Source organism: Gekko japonicus, unplaced genomic scaffold (assembly GCF_001447785.1).
Source record: "Gekko japonicus isolate JY-2015 unplaced genomic scaffold, Gekko_japonicus_V1.1 scaffold2, whole genome shotgun sequence".
NCBI lineage: Eukaryota > Metazoa > Chordata > Lepidosauria > Squamata > Gekkonidae > Gekko > Gekko japonicus.
In genome coordinates, this window is record NW_015175358.1 from 2,097,608 (window position 1) to 2,121,704 (window position 24,097).

Genomic DNA, 24,097 nt, shown 5'->3' on the forward strand with positions numbered 1-24,097 from the left:
AACTAACATACCCTACTAGCCTCCTTTTAGAAGTATGAAAACTATCTTTTTCATAAGAGGAACACCTAATTTAATAGTGGAGGCAACAGATCTAGAATCTACTAACATGAAGCTTAAGTGTAATGATAACACATCCATCTATCTCGTTTCTGTCAAAGATATAATGTAAAACTTCATGTATTAGGATAAAGGTCTGTCTGCTTCTTGGGGTTACCCACTTCTCTCTGTTACTTCTGAATTTATTTATTTATTTATTTATTTATTTATATTTGAATTTATATCCCACCCTACCCCGAAGGCTCAGGATATGAATGTTTGTGGATGCTGTCCCTAGGGGGTAAACAGGCCTCAATCTGTCTCTTACCTATGGTTGCCAACCTCCCCAAATTACAGCTGATCTCCAGACCACAAAGATTTGTTTCCCTGGAGAAAATGGCTGCTTTGGAGGGTGGACTGTATGGCATTATACCCGACTGAAGTCCCTCCCCTCCACTAGGGTTGCCAAGTCGAAAAATGTACTTACCGGGGGATTCCCGGTCCGAGGCTGGAGCCTTGGATGACCATGGCCCCGCCCCCAGCATCATAACGTGACTTCCTGGTGACGCGCACACCGGGGTGGGGTTCCCCCCAGGGCCCGATCCGCCACCAGTGGGGAACGGGCCTCTGGGGCGGGGGTTTCCCCGCCCCCCGGGGGGACTTGAGAAGCCTACCCTCCACAAACCCAGCCCTCCCCAGGCTCTACCCTCAAATCTCCAGGAATTTCCCAACCCAGAGTTGGCAACTCTGCTCTTACCAGTTGATGACTTTTTCTTCCATCTCCCCAAGCATTTCTTGATGCAGCTTGTAGATCTCTGGGAGTTCACTCAACCCCTCCTTGAGTTTTACTTCTTCAAGGTCACTGTCATCCTTATGTCCCAGCACTCTTAAGACCGCTTCATAGAAATTCTGTGAACATGCAATCCATAATATTATCTGCAGGCTTTTGCCAAATCCTGCACCCATTTTCAAAATCTGTTCTTCATTGCTAAACCTATTTTCCATATCTTGATCATTTTGATTAATTTAATAACCATTTGCTATTAAAAAGCATCTTTTTCTGCGGTTTTCTGATGTTTTTATGCTTTGTTGTTTTCAGTGGCTTGTCTTAATGGCTTTTGTTTAGTTTGAGTGCCAGTATTTTAATGGTTTTGTTTTAGTAGGAACAGCCCCGTAGCTAGGGAATTCTTTGGGAGGGGGCCTCGGGGGCCCCACCAGCTAATTAAATGGAAGTACAGTGCAGGTGGTAAGTTGGAGCACTTTGGGGGCAGCCCAGGAGGGAGGGGGCCCAGAAGAAACACTAGGGGGCCAGGCCTCGTGGGCCCCATGTTAGCTACGGGCCAGAGTAGGAAGCTGTCTTGCTCTGAGCAGATTTCTGGAGAGACAGCACCGAAATTTTATAAATAAATGAAGTTATCTCTCTTTTCTTATCACCACATTACTATCCAAATGTCTCTACACCAGTATTCCTTAGTTTTGTGTCAACACTGAACTCCTAGTCTTTGTATTTCCTTTCTATCACACTGCTCCTGACATCTCAACTCCAGTCTTTTCTTTATCCCATTCTTGCTCTCTCTGTTTTACAAAGTAAGTTTATTACAGGCTCACTTCATTCACCTTGCTCACCCCCTTTTCTCAAGTACTGCTCCCTAGGTTTGGAACATCTCTTTCTCTTCTTTGTTAAATAAATCCATCTTAAAACAGACTTCATAATGTTATGAAATACGTACATATAGCACCTGTCTTGCACAGCCTAATGAAAAAACAAACAATCAAACCAGGAGAACTCTGTTCTTCTCTCTTGTGAAATGGCAAAGACTTTTCAAAGAACCAAATACATGAAGCTGCTTTATATTAGCCCTGTGCACGCAACATATGTGCACACAGGACCAATGTTTACAGAACAGAATGGGAATATGGACAAACTCACTGTCTCCCATTTCCACCTATACACATTCAGCTTATGGGGACAGCACACCTACACTTGTATACATTGCATGCACATAGATTCATTCCCCATGACTGAGAATGCTACCTTTCAAATATTCCCAATCTTAGGGCCTACATACATACAGCTTGTATATATAGGGTCAAGACAAGTGAGCTTGATTGTTAATGGGGGTATATTCAGTCCCATTCTCCATCTGTGCACAATACATCATGTGAACAGGGCTATGAAATCAGACTACTGGTCAGTATTGTCTATGCTAACGGACAGTAGCTTTGCATGGTCAAAGGCAGAAAAAAGTCTTTCCTAATTCTTGCTAGCCTTTAAGTGGAGATGCTAGGATTGAACCTGGAATCTTCTGCATGCCCAGTATATTTGCTACCACTGATCCAAGACCCTTCCCCCTAGTGATGCTACATATATATTTATGTACTTGCCCAACAGTTAAAAGGCTCCAGAATCAGCACCAGATGATTTACTTTAGAGTAGACAACACTAGGGACTTACGGGCTTGAATCCTAAGCCTTGTTCCTGCCTGCACAGCCCTTTGTCCATCATGGAGCTGCTGCAGAGCAGACTTCTCTGACGTTTGCTTTTTCTTGACTTGTTGACAGACACTGGTCTTGTGTCAGCCAAAGTGCCTATCACCAGGGGAACACTCTTCATAGTGGAGAATTGCCTCCACAATGGAAAGGTGCTCTGCACAAGTGGAAGCAGGGTTTAGGTTTCAAACTAGAGGGTCTTTGTAATGTGTGTTTATTTACAATTATACAAGCATTGCAAACTGGAAGTTACCTGCTTCCTAAACCAGACAATACAACCATTAACTTGGAATAAATTCCCAAACAACAGTAGAAGATCTCCCTGCAGTTTCCCAGGCTACTTCTGGTCCAGTTAAACTCTAAGCTCTCCCCCAACTCTGCTCAAATTCACACAGCTACCAATGTTTTCTGTTCCTCTTCCACTAGCTGATGGGTGTCACCTTCCAAAGGCAGGGGATATTTTCAGCTGTTTTACTACAGACACAATAGCTTTATTACACTTTTGATCATGTCAGGTTATCATGACCACCCTTTCTGTCCTCAGCTGCCCTGCATCAAGGTTTGCCAAGCACCAAGGGGGACTGGTTGCATTAAAAACCCTTTTCCTTCCCATTTCCTCTTTCCCGGGGGCTGTAATACAATAGTAGCTGCTACCAACAACAACAACAAAAAACCCCACCAAGAAACAAACAAACAAAAAACCCACCTTCTTTTAACCCCATTTTGGATTTTTTAAAAATTCTAATATTTTTTAAAACCCCTTTTGTACCTCCCTCCTGGTCCTCTTGTATACCAGAAGCTTAAGAGTGTGTGTATGTTTGTGTGTGTCTGTGAAAGAGATCAACAGAGGTCTCCCCCCTTCCCTTTCTGTCTTCAACGGGCAAGACCATGTTGTGCTGTCCTTCAGCACTTGTTCCTTCTGTGTAGCAAGGCAGAGCGGCCTGCAGTGAACATGAGTAGGATTAATGCACAATCAGCTTGTGCTAAAAAGTGTTGAGTAAAATTAATCTTTAATAACTAAAATCTTAGAAAACACAGATAGATGAGACCAATCAATATAAAGACCAGGGAGGCAGAATCTAGACAGACCATCTGAAAAGGTACGTTGCTAGCTAATCCTACACATAACATAGCCTCAAATTCCTCTCTTCACAATGGAGTTCACAATGGAGCATCCTGGCACAGCCTGACATGCCCCACCTTTGATTTCAGTGTCTTTACACAGGGCTCCAGGCCAGGCTAACAGTTATACAGATTCTCTTGGAGACTTTCCTTTCCATCCCAATCAGAATCTAGGAGGGCAGGCTTAAAGTTTTCCCTCCAAGCCGGCTCTTGACCAATCAATTTAAAGATATATGGAAAACAGAGTTCAAAATTAAATTAAAACTTGACCCATCATGTATCCTTTGACAGCTTTGGCACAGTGACATGAATCAATCACCATATACCTGACTTTCCCTTTCCCTGGGATGTAACTTTAGGACTTTATTGTTCATCCCCACAGAAGTACATGTGTTGTTCTAAGAACAGACTGTATCTTTTCACAATGCAAGTTTCTTGTGGCCAAACAACACGTTATGTTTTGTAATGAATCAGGTCCAGGTTGCCCGGACCCAACATGCTTTCCCCACAGCCCCACGGCAGCTGCAGCCCCACAGCAGCATTTTTAAAGGTCCACAGGAGCCTGATTCATTTTAGGAGCATGGCATGGGACGCCATTTTCCTGAGCCTAAATGGTCACAGAAAGAGTTATTTGATCCACTTTGGTGCTTCATGTACACTATTCAATGCAAGGGAGTTTTTCAGCTGTGTCAATATAAATTCAATATTTTAGCAAGCTTCTGATATCCTCATCAGGTTACTAAGGCAGCCAAATTCACATTAACGTGGTTGTGTCACATGGCCTCCACCTCCAACCATGTTCTATTGGCTTACATTTAGAGCAGAGCAAAGTAGTGGAGAGTGGGTAACAGGTGGGAGAGAAGGCGGCAATATGGTGCCAGGCATCCCTGTTGTTTTTATTTTTAAAAAGAAATGTGAAAGTCTTTGGGAAACAAGACAAAGTAATATAGCAAATTGCTTTCTGAAATGATCAAAGTTTTAAATGGCGTTGATCCAGGAGACTTCAAAGGACTGCTCCATTTAACCCTACAATCGAAGTTCAGTGTTTGTTCATACGTCTTTGCACCAGTGCATACAAAATAATGGTGCTCTCTGTTACGATATGAGCCTATGTTTGCATTTCTGTATAGTGGTGATGCTGTCTATGTGTGTCTATGCATTGTGTATTCAGGGACTGCTGTTTGGTTGTGTTGCTTTGTTCTGCATCTCATGCTTGCCTAGAAATAGGCTGGCCTGGGGCTGCTGTTGCACATACGGACCATGTGCTTCCCTGGAGAAGGTATCCTGTCCTGCATCGGGATAGAGGAGACACCGCGCCATTGCACCCACTCGGAGAGCTATGGAAAATCCCCCAGCGAACCCCGACATCGCCAGAATGCCAGGAATCACGTAACCCTCTGCACCTAATCTGATGCTGGATCTAAAGACAATAGCATTTTATGGCCTGAGAGCGAGCTACATCTCTGCAACTCAAAGGTGTCCATGGGAACGAAGGATTCACACCTCACCACCAGGCCTCCTTTGAAGTAGGGCAGGAGATCTGCATCTTGCCCCCTTGCCCCTTGCCAACGTCACCCCCTCGTCACCCCCTCTTCAGCCAGTAGTGGTAGTTTAGGGGACGGATTTGATAGTTTATGGCTAGATAGCACATGCCCCAAAAAGGAGTTTATTTAAGGAGAAACTCTCCTTTGTCTCTCTGGTTAACCCACCTTCCCCATAGCAGTGCACTAAGGTGCTACAAGTGACTCTACTACCTAAGTTCTCCGGGAGTCGCGACCCAGAGAGCTCACACGTGGTTTGGCTGGTCCTGCCCGTGTGCCTTGGAGTTCACAAGCTGCTGCTTTTGGCTGCCCATCCTTCCAAGGAGGAGAGTTCCTCTTCAGCTTGGACCTCAGATGAGTATAGCCGTGCCCCATTGTGTCATCCCCTTATTTGATGCTTTGTTATTTGATGCTTTTGTTATTTTCTATGCTGTAATTGTTCTGATGTGCTATTGTAACTAAGGAGCTTGTGTGAAATTGTATGATTCCGATTTTGTATGTTTGATGAAACCATTTAGTAAAGACAACATTTATTCTTAACTCTAGTGTGTTGTCTCACTCCCTGGGATACAGCGAGCGCTTCCCCTTCGACCATCTGACCTCTGTATAGACGGGTGTAGAACTTACGCACAGCCACAATCACCCAATTTCCTTGGTAGATAACTTGGATTGGGTCTCCAGGAATTTCCTGGAGAAGTTGGCATAACATCTCTCCCTAAAGAAACTAACTAGGTTCCAACTTGGATGTTGTTTAGACCCAGGTCAAAGTTGTGCTCATAACAAGGCATTGTGTGATAGTGGCTCCTCTTCCTATTCATTTATGCCAGAGAGCTAGTGGATAAGCAAGCAACCATGCAATGAATAAAAGCACCATAGGCCCTGTCAGTCCACTCTCTACTTCTAGGCAGCGTTGGCCAATGGGCCCAGCAGTAAGAAATGTGGTGGGTCAGGTCTCATCATGAGCTGTGACTTCAGCAGCTGTCTGAAAATGCTAACCTCTAACCAACAAAAAAATACAGCAGCAAAAAGGGGGGGGGGACTACCCACCATCAATGAAAATTATATAACAAATCTATTTTAGAAAACATGTACAGTTACATAGAAAAACATGGACAATTACATAGAAGAAATGTATATATTAGGAACAGAAAAATCCAATGGTTACTCACAAACATGAATGAAAAAGTTGTGCAAGAACAACTGAGTAACATCATTGTACAGTCACCCACAAATAAAAAAGCTGAAATCCTTATGAATAACACACACACATATATTACAGGGCTAGCAGGACATCTCAAATTATTTTCTTCAGATAAATAAATGCTATTCTTTTCTTCAGATATAAAGCATGCTTCTTTCTTTCTTGTATGAAGCCACTGATCAAATGACAAGCTGAAGATACCAGTTTCTCTCTAACAGGCAAGTTCCTCTCCAACAGTTCCTCACTAACAGGAAACTTTCTTTCTTGTTCAGTGCTGCCGAGGGAGGTGGATAGCTCCCCTTCACTGGCAGCTTTCAAGAAGAGGCTGGACGAATACTTGACAGAGATGCTTTAGGCTGGCCCTGCATTGGGCAGGGGGTTGGACTAGATGGTCTGTATGGCCCCCTCCAACTCTGAGATTCTATGATTCTATCCAAGGTTGCAGCTGTCATCAAGGAGCCGACCAGGCTGACCCCGTGAGTTCCCAGGGCAAAAGCACACAAGTAACCAGACTGATGTTATTAGAAAATGTTTATAAAGTCTATTGAAAGATTAATCAAGCTAATATGAGTAAAGCCAACAAATTACCAAAAGTCACACAGAACATAAAGCCAGCTTTTATCTACCTAACACTTTTGAGAACTCTGTTAGGTGGTACAAAACTTACATCCAGATGCAGGCCTTAAATTAGCATAGGCTATGATTTCAGCAATTTGTCAAGCATAGATCCAGGCCTCTATCGATGAAATCTCAGAAGAACCCCGGCCTCTGGGGGGATATAATTATAGTTTTTGATCCCTCAAGTCAGGTGATGGTGACATCCAATCCTAACACGACTTCAAGAGAAGTCTCTAGAATCTTACATCATCACTCCTGATGTTCTCATGAGAAGATAATGCCTCTCGCCTTGGACTGAAAAGGTGCCAGGCAGGCAGAGGCCCTTAATTAACCATACCTGCAAGAGCCAGGCCAGTTATCCACACATTAACCCTTGTGGGGAGGCAAGAATGGTGCTTCGCCTCACAACCCCTAACATTAACCATGCACACACGTGACAATATGCACCAGTATGTTCTTGGTGGTGCCAGCATGGTGTAGGGCTTTGAGTGTCAGACTAGTATCTGACAGACCCATAGAATTTCTCTAGGTGACTTTGGGCCAGTGTCTCCCTCGTAGCCTATCCTGCTTCACAGGGTTATTGTTGTTAAGATAAAATCAAAGATGAGAGAACAATGTTGTAAAAGCTGCTCTGAGTCCCACCGAAGAGAAAATGTTGTAGCTGATAGTAATTGTAGCAAAAGCTACAGCAATACTTTTTTTCCTCAAACCCCCCCCACACTTTTTCTTTCGATCCCCGGGAAACACATTCAAAAATATAATTAACAAGGGGCGGGACCCGTGATACTCGCGGGGGGGGGAGGGACCTCCACACATGAGGCAGAGGAGGAAGCAGCAGGAGGAGGTAAGTTCCCCCCCATCCCGCTGGTTCCTCCCCCGTCTCCTCCACCCCCCCTGCTCGATCTCCCCCCCTTGCCTCCCCCCCGTCTCCGAAGCAAGAATAAGGGCTTGCCACTCGGGCCTTGCTGCCCTTCCCCCCCGCCGCCTTGCTGCTCTCTTCCCCCCCCCAAGCGGCGGCGGCGAGGAAGTTTGCAGAGCGTTCCCTGCGCATGCGCAGGGGACGCTCTGTCACTTTTGGGGGGATTTAAGTATCCCCCCAGTATTTTTTCCGGGTTTTTAGATTTTTGTGCACACCTGGGGACTGCCCCAAGTGTGCACAAAAATCTCCCTTCCCCCCAGGTGCCCCCGATGCACGGATTTAGGTATACGCACGCACGGGGGTGACTTCGCTATTAGTATATAGATGGAAGAACAAGTTATCAAATTAGAGGAGGGCTATGATGGCATCACTGGATGTTTTGCTGCTATTTTGTCATGAGATCAACAGTGCCAGAGTCACCACCATTACTTGGAGTTCATGGTGTTCTCTGCTAGTGTACTTCTGGTGTCCCACATTGTCCCACAAGCCTTTGCTGCTGTTATTATAGTGCTGTAGGACTTATACAGAGCAGAAGTTAGCTTAGTATTTCTGTTCTGTCTGGCAAAAGTCCTGAGGAACTATTCACAGACATAAATTCTCTTCTTTATTCCCCTGAAGCGGATATGCTTGGAGAGGAGTCTGAGCCAGGCAGCTGGGTGTTCCTCATTCTGGCTCTTGCAGGCAACTTTCTCGTTTTCTGCCAATCTAATCTTTATGGGAAAAATAACTAGATCTTACATTTGTCTATGAAAATAAGTGCACGCTGGGGGGGACGGAGGGGCTGGAAGTGCAGTCAAGGTTTCTGCTCGCACTGGAGAACCATATGGAATCACTTACAAAAACGGTGCTTTCCCAATCCTTCCTTCGCATCCCAATAAACCCTGGAAGTATCTGGGGATTTTATTGGGCAAGAAAAGGAAGACTGCGTGAGTGGCCGAGAGAAGAAGAGTGGGAGCTGTAAATTGAAAAGCCAGCTCAGAATAAATGCCCTGCTCAAGAGGGGGTTTGAAAACTCCCAGGGGCTCTTTGCTGATGGCAGCTGCGGCAGATGTGCATGTTGCAAAGCTTCCTGCTTTCATAGAAAGAGATTATCTGTCCCAATCTGACCTTCCTTAGCTGTTTGTATTGGAAGGAGACACTCCATTAACACATCCTACAAACAAAGCTACTTGGAATATCACCAGGCATTCTAGTTAACACCGGGAATATGCCTGGTAAGAGACATTAGCAGACTGAAGGTAACAGTAATTCCGGATGACTAGAGGATATTTGGTTTTACCTCATTTGCATGACATGCATTTCCTTCATGCCCTCTCTGTTACTATTTCATGTACACAGTTATTTTACCCTGTATGTATACATTGCCCTGAACCGGATAGCCCAGGCTCTCAGAGGCTAAGCACGGTCAGCCATGGTCAGTATTTGGATGGGAGACCACCAAGGAATACCAGGGTTGCTATGCAGAGGCAGGCAATGGCAAACCACCTCTGAATGTCCTTTGCCTTGAAAACCCTGGGTTGGCTGTGGCTTGACAGCAAAAAAAGTATACATCCAGAGGTCATTTTGGGGGGGAACGCGGGGGAATGCAGTTCCCCCAGGCGAGGTGCAGGGGGCGGGGCACATGATGAAGCCCCGCCCCCTGCTTCCGGCTGCCCCACTTCCAGCCCTCATTCAGCCAGGAGGAGGCAGGAAAAGAGGGAGGGTAAGTTGCTTCCTCCCCGCCTCTCCCCACCCCTGCCTGCCTGGGGCCAGGGAGGGCCTTGGTGGGGCTTCCTCGCACTCCCGCTGGCCTTGCAGGTCCACTGCCGGGCCCCTGATGTCAGGGGGTGTGGCATATGCTAATGAGCTATGCTAATGAGTTCCCCTAGCTCTTTTTCTATGAAACGACCCCTGTGTACATCTGTATGCATTCTCTGAGAGATGCAAGTGTGCCACTGAGGCACAGTCGGGGTTCAGAAAAAATGTACCCTTGCCATGTTTCTGAGCACATGTAGTTATTCCTCAGAAACATCTAAATCACTGACTAGCTCACTGACTGTACTGTCTAGGAATGTAGAATTTACAATCCTGGTAAGGGACACAGCTGCATCTTCTTCTCTCTGATATATATGCCACATATACATGGACATGAGAGTCCATTGCATCATTTCCCTTCCCCCTACAACTGCTTTTCCTCACACTAAACAATGGTAAGTTCCTGTCTGTTTTCACATATAGACATTTAATAGCATGCTTAATTTCACAACAGGCCTGGCTGTTTTTCCACAAGATAACGAAACTCAGCAGCTTTTACCTAAAACACCTCTCGCTTCAGAAGCTGGTAGGAGACATGCTATTTCTCAGTACATGAATGTTTATCAATTTACAGTATTTTTACTCTGTTTTCTTAGGTTAAAAAACTACTGGATGGAATATAACAGAGAAGAGTGTTCAACAATATACAGTATGTGTGTGTACACATGAACTTCCAACAGTGCCCTTTGATGGTAGAATATTGTTTATTTACTACAGTTATATTATTTATAACATCTACATTTATTAATTACAATTATATTCCACCTTTCTTCCTTCACAGAATTCTGAGTGTCTTCCACAGGAGGAAAGGCTAGTTTGGAGTTCAGTAACACCTTAGAGGCCAACAAGATTTTTTGGTATAAGCTTTCGACAGTCAAAGCTACCTTCGTAACCTGATGAAGGGAGCTTTGACATTTTGGGGGGGGGTATTTTTGCATTTGAGTGAGTGTGTGTATGCGCCTGTGCCTAGAAGTCATGGCGACCTCTGGTGACTCCTACTTGGGGCATGGAGGACATTCAGAGAAGTGGCCTTATAGCCTGCCTCTGCCTCCTATCCCTGGCATTCTTTGGAGGTCTCCTATCCAAAGACTTGCCCGGGTCAGCCCTGCTTAGCTTCTGAGATTTGATGAGATCGGGCTTTGACTCTTGAAAGCTTATACCTCGAAAATATTGTTGATCTCCAAAGTGCTACTGGACTTGAATCTAGCTGCTCTACTGCAGACCAACATGGCTACCCTCTGGAACTAGCACCCATAGGAGGAAGTCTCCCATCCAGGCACTGCCCAGCCCCAGGAATGCTTGACTTCAGCAAAGCAGCTGGCTCCCATGCTCTCCAACCGTATCCCGATATACAATAGTCTAGAATATTTGGCTTTCTCTCATCTGTGACCTATTGGACAGGACTGGGAGTAGAAGCTGGAAGGATGACATGGCTCCATTACATTGACTCTGGGCCTGGTTTCTGAGTTAGAAACCCCACCTCCCGGTGACACATTAAGCCCACTTTGAATCTGAAATCATGCTATCACCCTAGTCCTGTTTGGACATGCCACAGTTCTTGAATGGGATGTGAAAACTCCATGTGAAACTACAAGGAAACCACAATGGATTCCTGGAGAGGAAATGAAAGCAACAGGCGCGGGTACTGGATGACACGTATTTTTGAAAATTGGCTCAGTGCTTTGACATGGCCCTGGGCATGCAAAATGAGTGCTGGCCTATGCATGACCCTACACCCAGTGTTTTACTCACTGGGTTAAACCCTAGTAGAAGCCACTGTTCCAGCAGGTTAAACAGTTCATTAGTGTCATCAAGCTCTTCAGCGTGAGCCAGGATATTCCATGTCCAGACTCTTTGGATAAGATCTGCGGGGAATTTATGGTTTCAGAGACTACTGTACAAGAAGCAGGCTAATATTTTAAATGCTACTAGATGACGTGGTGGTGGAGGGAAGTGCAGATGTTTTAACAATACAGTGAAAGTTGAGAGTTAGCTGCGTTAACAGAAAAAACAGCACTCTCTCTTTCCCTTCCCCCCCACTAAGTGCGATTTCCCAGTCACTGTATGTGGTATGGAGAAACATGCTGTGAAAGGAAAAGGGGTTTAAAAAAGAAACTGTTGCGGACTGTAGTCATATATCTCATCCAAGGATGCCATACTTTACACATTTAGGCAGCTCTATAAATTGGGTCTGACATGCTGAAAAATCAACACTACTGTGCCAAATATTATGGATGCTCTCAGAAACCATGTTTACTTTCTCTACTATCAAAGTGATGCTTGTTCAGGATAACTACTCCGCTGCTATAACTTTACTCCAGCAAGTAAATATGCTCAGGTTTCTGCTAGATTTCCATCTCTAACTACCTTGAATAAGAGTATACATCAAGAGACTAGGCATTTTATGTGTTATCAGTAAATTTTACCCAATAGGAGTATAAACAGTTTTGGGGTAGTACTTTTTGGCAGGAAAACAGCATAAGGGGACAAAGTTAGATACCCCTCTCCTTCCATGTTGGTTGCTCCCTGTGGCTACATTCTGTTTATATAAAAATAAAACCTGGGGAAAAAATAATTACACAACTACACATAATGAGTAGCTTTCCTCTGAGATTGGCCCAGCCTGTCATAATCTCATGAGACTCACCAAACCAATCTGAGATAGTATTTACTATCTATGAAAGAATATATTTGGTGATGAAGCACAGTGGGGGTGCTTAGATGCATTTCCTAAGTATCTTTCAGATTTTCTACTGGGGCTGGATTCTGGTGGCTGAGGCTAAACTGAAAGGCTGATATTAGTTAGGGCTGTGCCAAACATTTCCTAATTGTGATGTTCATTTTGAAAGCAGCTCATTTAGCTGAACAAATTGCTTACAAAAACACCCTGCCAAACATGATAATTGTTTCAGTGCTATGTGCTTCTCTTCTGTTTCCATAGCGGCTGCTGCCTCTCAGCACCATTTTCTTTCTTCTTCACCCTCACGTTCTTCAGCGTAGCTTGGCCACACTGCTCTTCAACCCCATTGACTGATGCGACCCACAGATTTGATAGGCATTCATGATATCATCATGAAGCACTGTGACATCATTTACAAAACTGTGTTCTATAGGATCAATGGACTTAATGGCAGTATGGGCAAATGAAGCTAAGGACTGTGAGGGAAAAAAGCAGCAGCAGCAAAATGGAGTCAAGAAAAGCAGTATCAAGGCAATGTGAGTGTGTTTGCAACAGTTATTGAAATCTTCCAAAATGGAAAATGCCTTTACATGCACACAAAATAACTACTAGTGGGGTAAGAAGTGGTTTCAGCTCAGCTCAGCTCAGCTATTTTTCTTGTTTTTAAAGCTGTTACTAAATTTCAGCTGAAATGTGAATGGGATATGAGCTCAAGCTCCATTGCTGGGCTCATTATTAAGCCTGGAACATATAAGCAGAAAACCAGTTTCATGTATCAGCTGCTGCTTCACTTTTCCATTTCAGAATGAAGGTGGGTTAATCAAATGTTTGGATGTCCCGTGGGCCTTCTGTTTAGGGTTGCCAGGTCCCTCTGACACGTGGGGTATACCCTAGTTTCTGGTGCTCCTCCCTGGGACCGGCCAGCTGGCCAGCGAGGTAGAATTACCACCCCAAATGCAACATGCCCACCTCACCTGGAAGTGACATAGGCATGTCGGTGACATCAGGGGGTGGGGCGATGCTCTGGTTCTTGGGGAAAACTTTACGGTAGAATTAGCTTCAAAGTGACATAGGCACAGTGTGCTTCTTCCCTCCCCTCTCCTGGAGGATCTCGGTAAGGCTTGTCCTTTGGACCTGGCAATCGTACTTCCGCTTGTCTAGGCAGCTCTAAATTTTCCCACTGTGCAGCCAGAGGTTAACAGATGCTTTGGCTGTAGTCTGTTATGCAATCTGGTTCTGATGCCAAGCCCTGCCCACATAGGGGCTACAGCACCTAAACAAACAGCCAAATTGGAGCCACGTGGTAGCTTCTTTGCAAATGATAGGTATGCCTTGTATGTTTCACACACTTCTGTGGTACTTTAGCCTGAAAAATAGTCTGGGACTTCATTGTAACATATGTGTGGAAAGATACCACCTACCATTTTGAAATCTAAATCCATTAATCATCCCACAACTTTTTAGTGTGTGTCAGAGCTTGCTACATATCACACCACTGACAGTCTATAAAGTTATGCCTCAAATCTGCAAAGATCACTTCAGTCTACACAGCTAAATATAAGCAATGAAGAACAAGGAAGGCCAAAACTGCTTTCTCATACAACTCAAGAAAATTTAATTAATCATTAATTGCATGGATTAGGGCATGGTTATAATTAATTTTCAGATGAGTGGTTTAATTTCAGTAGCCTGGATAGTCAGCCTTGCAATGATTAATTCCTAAAACCTGATGCCTAATAGTAATCACAATAAGCATCCGTTTAAAAAAAAAAATTATGCTGTTGAATAAAGTACTGAGGGCCTGGAAAATCATTCATCAAAGGTAAAGTACTTTTGCAGTCTCAATAACTCCAATCAATCACAATACCCGAAAGGCCTCCAGATCCATCATCTGAAAAACACAGCCAAACAAACAATAAAGGTACCAAAAACCTCTTAGTCCTTACTACATCCTGTTAGATTTAAAACAGAAGGAACCAGCATCATTATATCATGTTCTAGGACTCAGCCTAAGAACAGACTTGCCAATTCCAGCTTGGGAAATTGGGGGTAGAGCCTGGGGAGAATGCGGGTGGAACCTTGGAAGGGGACGGGCCTCAGCCAGGCATAATGTCATAGAGTCCACCCTCCATTTTCTCCAGCAGAACTGAACTCTGTGGTCTGGAGACCAGTTGTGATTGCAGAAGAGCTCCTGTAAAGTACTGGGTTCGCACATGGAGACTCGGACTACGACATGCTAACTAGACGCGTTTATTGTACTTCACAACAAGAGAACACACACGGCCCGGCAAGGGCCAACTATATACACTCCACCCGGGCACACCCACATTTCCATAGGGGGGGGGGGTTGAATTTCCCTCCAAGGTCCTATTGGAGGACTCAGGGTGGCCTAGGATCCTTGGTCCCTATTGTGTTTGGAACCAAGCTAAGGACTGGGGCTGCAGACCCCAGACCTCAGAAAGGATGGTTCTAGAGCAAACTAATTTATGCAGTAGCCAAAATGCTCACTCACAACTTTAATGCCAGTAGCTCATAAAGTAGATTTTTCACTCACAAGACTCCACAGCTTAGAGGGAGCATTGATAGAGACTTGGATTAATATTTCCCTTCAGCCATGATGATCACTGGGTGACCTTGGACAAGCCACCATGTCTCAGCTTAACCCAGTTTACAAAGCTGTTGTGAGGATAAAATGGAGGATGAGAGAACTATGCATGCTGCCCTGAGCTTCTTGAAGTAAGAGTAGGACAGGGTTGGCCAAACTTGCTTAATGTAAGAGCCACATAGAATAAATGTCAGATGTTTGAGAGCCACAAGACATGAACCAATATTACACGTTCTTACTGAGAAATATACAATTTTTCCTTTTATTAACAGTAAAGAAGACTGCCAAAAATAATAACAAAAGCAGATATTGATAATGATATTTATTTGTCCAATGATATTTGTTTGTTAATGATATTTAGCTTCCCCAGTCATCCTGCCGGGAGCCGCACAATATGTGTGAAAGAGCCACATGTGGCTCCCGAACCACAGTTTGGCCACCCCTGGAGTAGGATAAAAATATAATATTCTACATTTCAAAAGTGGTAGCCTTGAGGAAGGGCAGGATATAAACAAACAAACAAACAAACAAATAAATATTTCACAAATGGAGGAAATGTTAACTTGTTTGATATGGCTGAGAATTACTGGAAAATATATTTGCAGTGTTATTTATTGTAATAATTATAACAAAACAGAATCCTTTGATTATACTATTGAATTTTTTGAAAATTCCTAAAATTTAGGAATAGACATCTTATTAAAAATTAATTGTAGCAGGAAAGATTGCATGAGCTAGACACTGGAAAACTCTTATGGCTCCATCAATTTCAGAGTGGGTAAGAAAGGTATTAAATCTTGCTCAAATGGAAAAGTTCACCATGGTTATTAAAATGTGAAGTGGACTATTAAAGAGTCATGATTTTGTTAATAAATGCAATCCATTCATAAACGGTTGGGTTATTCATTGTAAAGATATGTCTTTCTGGAAGGCTATCCATTTTGAAGAAGATAAGAGGTCGGATTTATTCCCTGCCCTTCACTCAGAGTCTCAGAGCAGTTTATAATCTCCTTCCCTTCCTGTCCCCACAACAGACACTCGGTGAGGTAGGTAGGTCTGAGAGAGCTCTGAGAGAACTTGTGACTAACCCAAGGTGGACGAGTGGGGAATCAAACCCGGTTCTCCAGATTAGAGTCTGCTGTTCTTAACCACTACACCATTTTGCAGCTTCCTAACATACCTGATGCAGCATTAAAAGCCTCAAATTAAATACCACTATGTATCAAATTAAAAGTACCCATACCAGTTCAACTTTACCCATCAAAAACCACGCCACTCCCGAAAAGTCTGATCACATTGCTGGGAAATGACTTCATTTATTTAGAATATAGATACACTGAGTCACAAACAACGGAATGAAATGCTACTAATAATGAATTCTAAGAGAGTGAGATAGGACAAAGGGATGTGGAGAGGCCAGCAAGCAACATGCTTCTTTTTCTGCTTGGCAATTTTGAATATCCAACATCAACACTTCTTGAATAAGGAAATGTAACTTTTGATGACAGAGAATGACAGAGCAATCCTAAGGAAGTCTACTGAAAATCCTACTCAGATCTATTCAGTGGGGCTTACTTTCAGGAAAGTGTTCTTAGGATGGCACTGAGAGTGACCTTGCACTGCACAGAACAGAGATCTTTCCAAACCTTTCATGCTCCAGCCTTGTATTTCCAATGAGAGACATGTTGCAGTAACTTGTGACTAACACCGCAGACATAATTTGCCTGTTATTCTCCCACTGCTGGATAGAATCTAGGTCATGGATTTTGGTCTCAGAATACACACACACAACCAAATGAGGCTACGCACTGGCAAACTGTAGTGCACGTTTCAAAATCTGCCTCAGTAGGCTCTTTACAAAATGCTTGGCCATGTGCCAGGTGGGGTTGGCACAATTTCCCAAGTGTATTTTTAGAGGAGGGATACTAAGTGGTTTGACAGCTATTCTGGCTTCCTGTTCCTGCTGCAAAGACCCATTAAAAGTTCTTTTCCCACCTGCTGGTAAGGAAAAAATGAAGAAACAGAAGAATAAATGAATCAGCCAATTGCAAGTGAAAACAGGCTATTGTTCTCAGATGTTATATGCCTCTACAATTCTGTTGAGTGCTTCAGGCACAGTAACAGCCAGAGTAGTTCTTTTATTTTGCTAGACTTCTCCCATTCATTGAAGGATTTCATTAGCAAAACAAGCCCTTGATTGGTCCAACTGAACTTTCAACACTGTCCAGGAAATTCAAGGCAGAAGAAAGTACATTTTTAGCTAATCACTTACTAACCCACCCCAATCATTTCCAGTTAATTAACAAAGGTTCACATCTCATTACATGTATGGATATTTTGACTTGTTTGACTCCTAACAACCTTTTTATTCCATGCAAATTATTAATGTTCTTTTTTAAAAAATCCACTGTTACAATGGCTGGTGACAGTGTAAGTGTGAATGTGAGAAGCCATCCAATGCTGAAGGCAGGCTTTGCTCTATGGTAAGAGCTATCAAGCCTTTTTCAGTCAACCTCACCCTATCACTCTAGGGTTTGATAGGGAAACAGATGAATGTGGGAGACTGGCTTTCATGTATGAAAATCCAGGTACGTGCTATGGCTCCTGAACAAAATGTTTCCAAATACACAAAGTCTTTTTAATGCTACAAAACAGAAAACACAGCATCTGACAGCCTGATCTTACATGATGCTGTATGCAAGCTGAGACTCATGGAACCAGACAGGACATAGTAGTGTGGTTTGAGCATTTGGAAAATTCAGCCCTCCAGACTGCAACACAATTGGGTGACAACTACACATTCATTGCACAGCATTTAGAAAGGCACAAATAATTGTAATGACTCTGTACAACACAGAGTGTTATTGAAATTATTAATCCTAATTAGGGATGGGCACGAACCAGGAAAATGTGGTTTGTGTCAGTTCATGGTTCATGGCCGAACCATGAACCGAACCAAACTGGGAGGTTCGTTCATGAACCGAACCAGTTCATGGCTCCACAAACCCCTTTGAAAGAAACTACAGTTCCTTTAAATGGGGTATACAGAAAGCCCAAAAAACAGCTGAGTGGCAGGGAACACCATGCTCCCCGCTGCTCAGCTGTTTTTGTGGCTTTCATGGGGAACAAAAAGGAGGGACTTAAAGGGACTCAGGACACAAACTGCCATGAGCTGCTTTAAAAGTTTGTGAAAGTTCATAATGATAGAACTGTCATGAACTTCAGTTTGCGAACCTCAAACAGGTTCATGCAGGCTGTGGTCGCACATACTAAATAATCCACTTTCAATCCACTTTCAATCCACTTTCAGGGCACTTTTAAACTGGATTTTGCCAGTTCACGCAGGAAAATCCAGTTAAAAAGTGGACTGAAAGTGGACTGAAAGTGGATTATTTAGTGTGTCTGACTGCAGCCACACATCCCTAATCCTAATCACATTCCCAGCTGGACCAGAAAGTACAGTGATGGTAGTTTAAAAGACTGTATACATTAGAGAGCAAAAACAAAAGCACAGCTACTCTAGCAACTTCAGGCGTAGTTTATTTTCTTGTGCATCAAATCTGGTTAGCATCAAAGAGTAACTCGTGAGATGCCATTTTGCCAACAAAAATAGCCTTTCAGATTTAAGCTTCTGTCATGTTCCTAGGCCTATAGTAATGCAGCCTACAGGCTCTAGGGAGGCCTTATGGCTCCAGGGAAGCCTGTATTAGAGTGACTACAGGGCCTACATTTCCCGGGTATCCTCTGGACCCTGTGACTGGCTAATGGGATTTAGAGAGAAAATTTATACCAGTAGAGGAACAGAGGGTGGTGCCTGGGAAGAAGGAATAAAAGGCATTGCAAAAAGTAGAAGGTGGTTCACTCCCAGGGAGCAGAGCTGGTGAGGCTGCGGCAGGAGGAGGGATCCCTCATCTAAAAGGGGTTAATCAGTTTGAGGCAAATACCTAGAGAAGGCTAGGGCAGTATAGTCATGTGTTAGGATTTCTTATTTTTCTGGTTTACCTACCTTTACAGTGCTCATTTTTCCTATATGTTATTGGATTATAGTTATTGTTAAATCTCTTTACTAAAAATAGTTTGTTATTCTGCCTGGGTCCTCATGCCTCATTCAGTCACTTATGAGGGGAAAACTACTGGAAAAGTAGTGTATAAAGGGGTAGTGCGGAAACTCTGGGCCCTCCCAAGGAAACCCATACCAGAGTGGTGGCAGCCTTTAGAGCAGGGGTGTCGAATTCATTTGTTATGAGGGCTGGATCTGACATAAATGAGACCTTGTTGGGCCGAGCCATATGTGTCATAAAATGTAATGCCAGGTAGTGGAGATATAAACTTTATAAAGGACACAAACACAAAGAGGTTTTTTAACTTAAAATAAAAACATGCTTAAAACATTAGCACTCTTGCAATATTTTGTTTATTTAACAGTGTCTGATAACTGACACCTCTTGCTCTGAATTATTGCATCAAAATGTCTGTGCTGTTGCAATCTTGAGTATGCTGTTCAGGTATGTATCTTTAAGCTGCAACCCTACGATGATGCAGCAACAGCAGAACTGGAAGAAGAAGCAGAAGACAGTTCCACTGCAGGCCTGATAGAAGCCCTCCGGGGGCCTCATCCGGCCCCCAGGCCACATGTTTGACACCCCTGCTTTAGAGAATATTTCTAGCCGCTGTCCATGACAGCTTCTTTCAAGTTTCACTTTAGAATTAAGATAGTTTAATACACACATCAAACTTCTGAGCTCAGTTTTCACATTTTGCATAAATCCACTGTAAAGTTTTGAGCAGCATAGATTTATGGACATTCATTGCCTGCAACTGGAGTATTTTCTAAATTTAAAATAGTGTGGATCACAATAAACTATGGCAGGTTCTTAAATGGTGTGGATCACAATAAACCATGGCAGGTTCTTAAAGAGATGGGAGTACCAGACCACCTCACATGTCTCCTGAGAAACCTATATACGGGTCAGGAAGTAACAGTTAGAACCGGATATGGAACAACTGATTGGTTTAGCATAGGAAAAGGAGTACGACAAGGATGTATATTGTCACCTTGCTTATTTAATTTATATGCAGAGTACATCATGCGGAATGATGGCCTGGATGAATCACAAGCGGGAATTAAGGTTGCTGGGGAAAAGATCAACAACCTCAGATATGCAGACGATACCACTCTAATGGCAGAAAGTGAAGAGGACCTTAAGAGCCTCTTAATCAGGGTAAAAGAGGAGAGTGCAAAAGTGGGCTTGAAGCTCAACATCAAAAAAAACTAAGATCATGGCATCTGGCCCCATCACTCCTTGGCAAATAGAAGGGGAGGTCATGGAAGTAGTGACAGACTTCACATTCCTGGAATTCCAGGTCACTGCAGATGGTGACTGCAGCCATGAAATTAAAAGATGCCTGCTCCTTGGGAGGAAAGCAATGGCAAACCTAAACAGCATGATAAAAAGCAGAGACATCACCCTGCCAACAAAAGTCCGCATGGTCAAAGCAGTGGTGTTCCTAGTAGTCATGTATGGCTGCAAAAGTTGGACTATAAGGAAGGCCGAGCACTGAAGAATAGATTCTTTTGAACTATGGTGCTGGAGAAGACTCTTGAGAGTCCCTTGGACTGCAAAAAGATCAAATCAGTCAATCCTAAAAGAAATCAACCCTGACTGTTCCCTGGAAGGCCAGATAATGAAACTGAAGCTCAAATACTTTGGCCACCAAATGAGAAGGGAGCACTCACTGGAGAAGACCCTGATGCTGGGAAAGATTGAAGGTCAAAGAAGAAGGGGATAGCAAAGGATGAGATGGTTAGACAGTGTCATCGATGCAACAAACATGAAATTGAGCAAGCTTCAGAGGACAGCGGAAGACAGGAGGGCCTGGCGTGATCTGGACCATGGGGTCGCAGAGTCGGACTCGACTGTGCGACTGAACAACAAAATGAATTAAAAAAAAATTCTAGAACCTCACTAGGTCAAGGCTCCATTGTCATTCTTAGAATTAGGATATGAATTTCAATATCCAACCTAAAATTATGATATCCACCCTAAACTTGTCCACAATTTGAACTCATTCGTTTTGTCCTGCCTACCCTGTGGGACTCTGACATTTGGGATCTACTATCATGTCCTTCTCAAGGGTTTTCTCATAAATGATGTTTTAATCAGCCTGTAATGTAAACCCACATTGGCAAATACTGCATTCAATTTCTTTCACCTGTTATATTTCATATTTACATGTAGTACAAATAGCACACAAGCTACTTAACGGCCTCAAAAAGCAGTTCTCACAAACACTTACATCACTTGATTCTTCATCATTTGATTACTCAGTGTAGCTGATATATGAAGTGGCTCCACTGATCAGGGGATTTTCATGGGGTTGCCAGCTCTGGGTTGGAAAATACCTGGAGATTTTGTGGGTGGAGCGTGAGGAAGGCAGGGTTTGGGGAGGGCAGGGACTTCAATGAGGTATAGAGTTCCCTTCCAAAGCAGCCATTTTCTCCAGAGGAATTTATCTGTGTCGCCCAGAGATCAGTTGTAATCCCAGATCTCCAGTCACCACCGGGAGGCTGGCAACCCTAGATTTTCAACAGGCCTCCCTAAGGTTTGGGTTCCAAATTGCAGTATTTTTTTCTGTGAGTTTCCTCAGAACATTGTCATTTATTGTCTTTCCATGGCTTCCTCATCATTTCTCCATGCTTTCTCAAATCACCTTTGATCCAGTATCTTGAAAATCTTGGAGGAACGATGAGGAATCCATGAAAGGACAATAAATGAACAACAACGACATAATGAAGCTCAGAGAACAACTGGTATACTTTGGGGCAAAAACAGCAAAAAAAAACAACCCATCTATGTGAAAGACTGAACTATTGCAGAGGAGGTAACACTGAGTCATATGGTAGTTCTTTGTCTGGTATTAGCTCTGCAGTGGTTCACAAGGAAGTCATCACTTGATGCTGCACTTGCCATGAAAAATTGTCCTTAGTGTTCTCTAAAGTAGTTTTGGTCAGTTTTCTGTCCCCCTAATTTCCCCAGTTTGCTGGTGTCCTTCTTAAAATAATAATGATTAAAACGGGATAAATAGCAACTAAACTGCTAGATTACCATCATACTCTTTGTTTTTAAACCACACCAGCTGATATACAGTTTGAACTCACACAACATTTTTACTCTTCCAGCTGAATAGCAGAGTGGGTATATGGAAATGTCATCATTTTGGCAATCAATCAAACCATTAAGGCCTCTACAGAAAGGCCAAACTGATTCTGTTATGCTAAATGGGGTGGTGATCTGTTTCCAGAGGAGGGAATAGAAAAAAAAAGTGTCCCTGGGCCCTTAAGAAAATAAAAAGGCTTTTCTTTTTCTGGCCTAAGGTGCGGTACACTTTTGTTTCATTTATTGAGATGTAACAGAAGAAATAAAGACATAAAATATTTAAAAATAGCATTTCCCCTTTGAAAAAATGCAATGTTGGCAGGGATGGTGATAATAAAATACAGAGAATAGTTTATTCAAGAATATTTTTCCTGTACATCAATTCTTCTACAATATAGTTACAAAAACAGACTATTTGGGCCTAATCCTGTTTGATACCGCAGATCCTCCCAGGGCTTCCACTTGGTTGAGCCCTCCCTTCAAGCTTTCTGATCAGCCACTGTGCAGGATTTTTGATGGTGGCTTCAGCATTTTGACTCTCACAGAAGAGGTGAGGAGTGCCTCTATGCTATTTATATTTCACAAGAAATGTAAGACTTTTCAAGCACGCTTTTGGCAGCTAATCTATAAGCAGGACTTGAGAAAAGGTATGCAATTATTCTGATTGTTTTTTTTAATCTTAATTCAGAGTAGGGCTACCATCCCCCTGTTGGGGGCAGGCCATTCCCTGCCCCATCCCCTAACCCCCACTGTCAATCAGCTGTCTGGTGGGGGGGGGAGAATCCTGGGCTGGCAATGTAGCAGAGTTGCCGGACACATGGTGATGCTGCTGCATCACTGACCTAGGACTCCCCCACCCCACATCGGTAAGTCCCCCTGCCCCCCTGCCAGTCACCAGGAAAGACTTGGCAATGCTAATTCATGGGGTTTGTAAACCATTTCATGACTCAATGGCAAAGGCAACATATAACTATTTAAATATTTAAATAAGTAAAATCCTGACAAGACTGCCCATGCCCCAGTAGCTGATAAGGAGGATAAGAAATGAAGAAATGTATCAAGTGATGGTGTAATGTATCAAGTTCCGACCGCGTGGTCAGTTTGGGCACCACGTGGTCAAGAGCAAGCGTCGAGCTTCGCTCCGACAAACAAAGGATGATGCAGATCCTAGCCCGCACCAACCAGAGGGCTAGGCTCCGGTCCGAGAGCCTATGGGACTCTTGGCCACTAGGTAGGACCTATTGGGAAGGGGGGGTGTTCTGGGTGGTGGATTTACGAGGATATAAGCTGGCCTGTGAGCCGGCTAGGGTTGTCTTGTTCTTGATCTAATAAAGTACGCTAAGCTGAAATCACTCGTCTATCTGCGTACTTTTCAGATGGCTTTCCCGAAAGACACAGAACAGGATCGTGCTACTCGCCATGAATCTCCCAGTATACATGGCCACTATTTTGTGTAAACTGAGACAATGCACGCATGTTTAAAAAAATCAGTGTTCTGTTTGTGTGTATTAAAGCACATGGGAAATACATCCATTGGGCCAGTTCACACAAAACGGCAGCCACACATATTTGGAGGATCATGAGTGGCAACTTGTTTATTATTTATTTACTTAATTCAATTTCTATCCTGCCTTGCCTGACAAGCAGGCTCAAGGTGGTGTACAACAATAATTTACAATAAAAACAGATAAAATTCTAACAATAAAATATAAAGTGCAGCTTAAATACAAATGATAAAGTGCAGGTGGCGATCGTTGTAGTTGGCCCCGTATTACTAGACCAGAATCCCAAAGAAAGTGCCAGTAATAGATGTTCAGTAGCTCGTTCAGTGGCGGCTCCTAATCAAAAGCCTGGTGGAAGAGCTCGGTTTTACAGGCCCTGCGGAACTGTAGAAGGTCCCGCAGGGCCCTGATGTCCTCCGGGAGCTTGTTCCA

At 43.5% G+C, this 24,097-nt stretch overlaps 1 protein-coding gene across 1 annotated transcript in view; it reads right to left on the reverse strand.

Moving 5' to 3' along the window:
• FGD5 (FYVE, RhoGEF and PH domain containing 5) overlaps positions 1 to 24,097 on the reverse strand; it is a 226,640-nt gene that overhangs the window by 66,463 nt on the left and 136,080 nt on the right. The window contains exon 6 of the mRNA XM_015425259.1: positions 794 to 945. Within this exon, the coding sequence (XP_015280745.1) occupies positions 794 to 945 (152 nt within the window). The remainder of the gene's footprint in view (positions 1 to 793; positions 946 to 24,097) is intronic.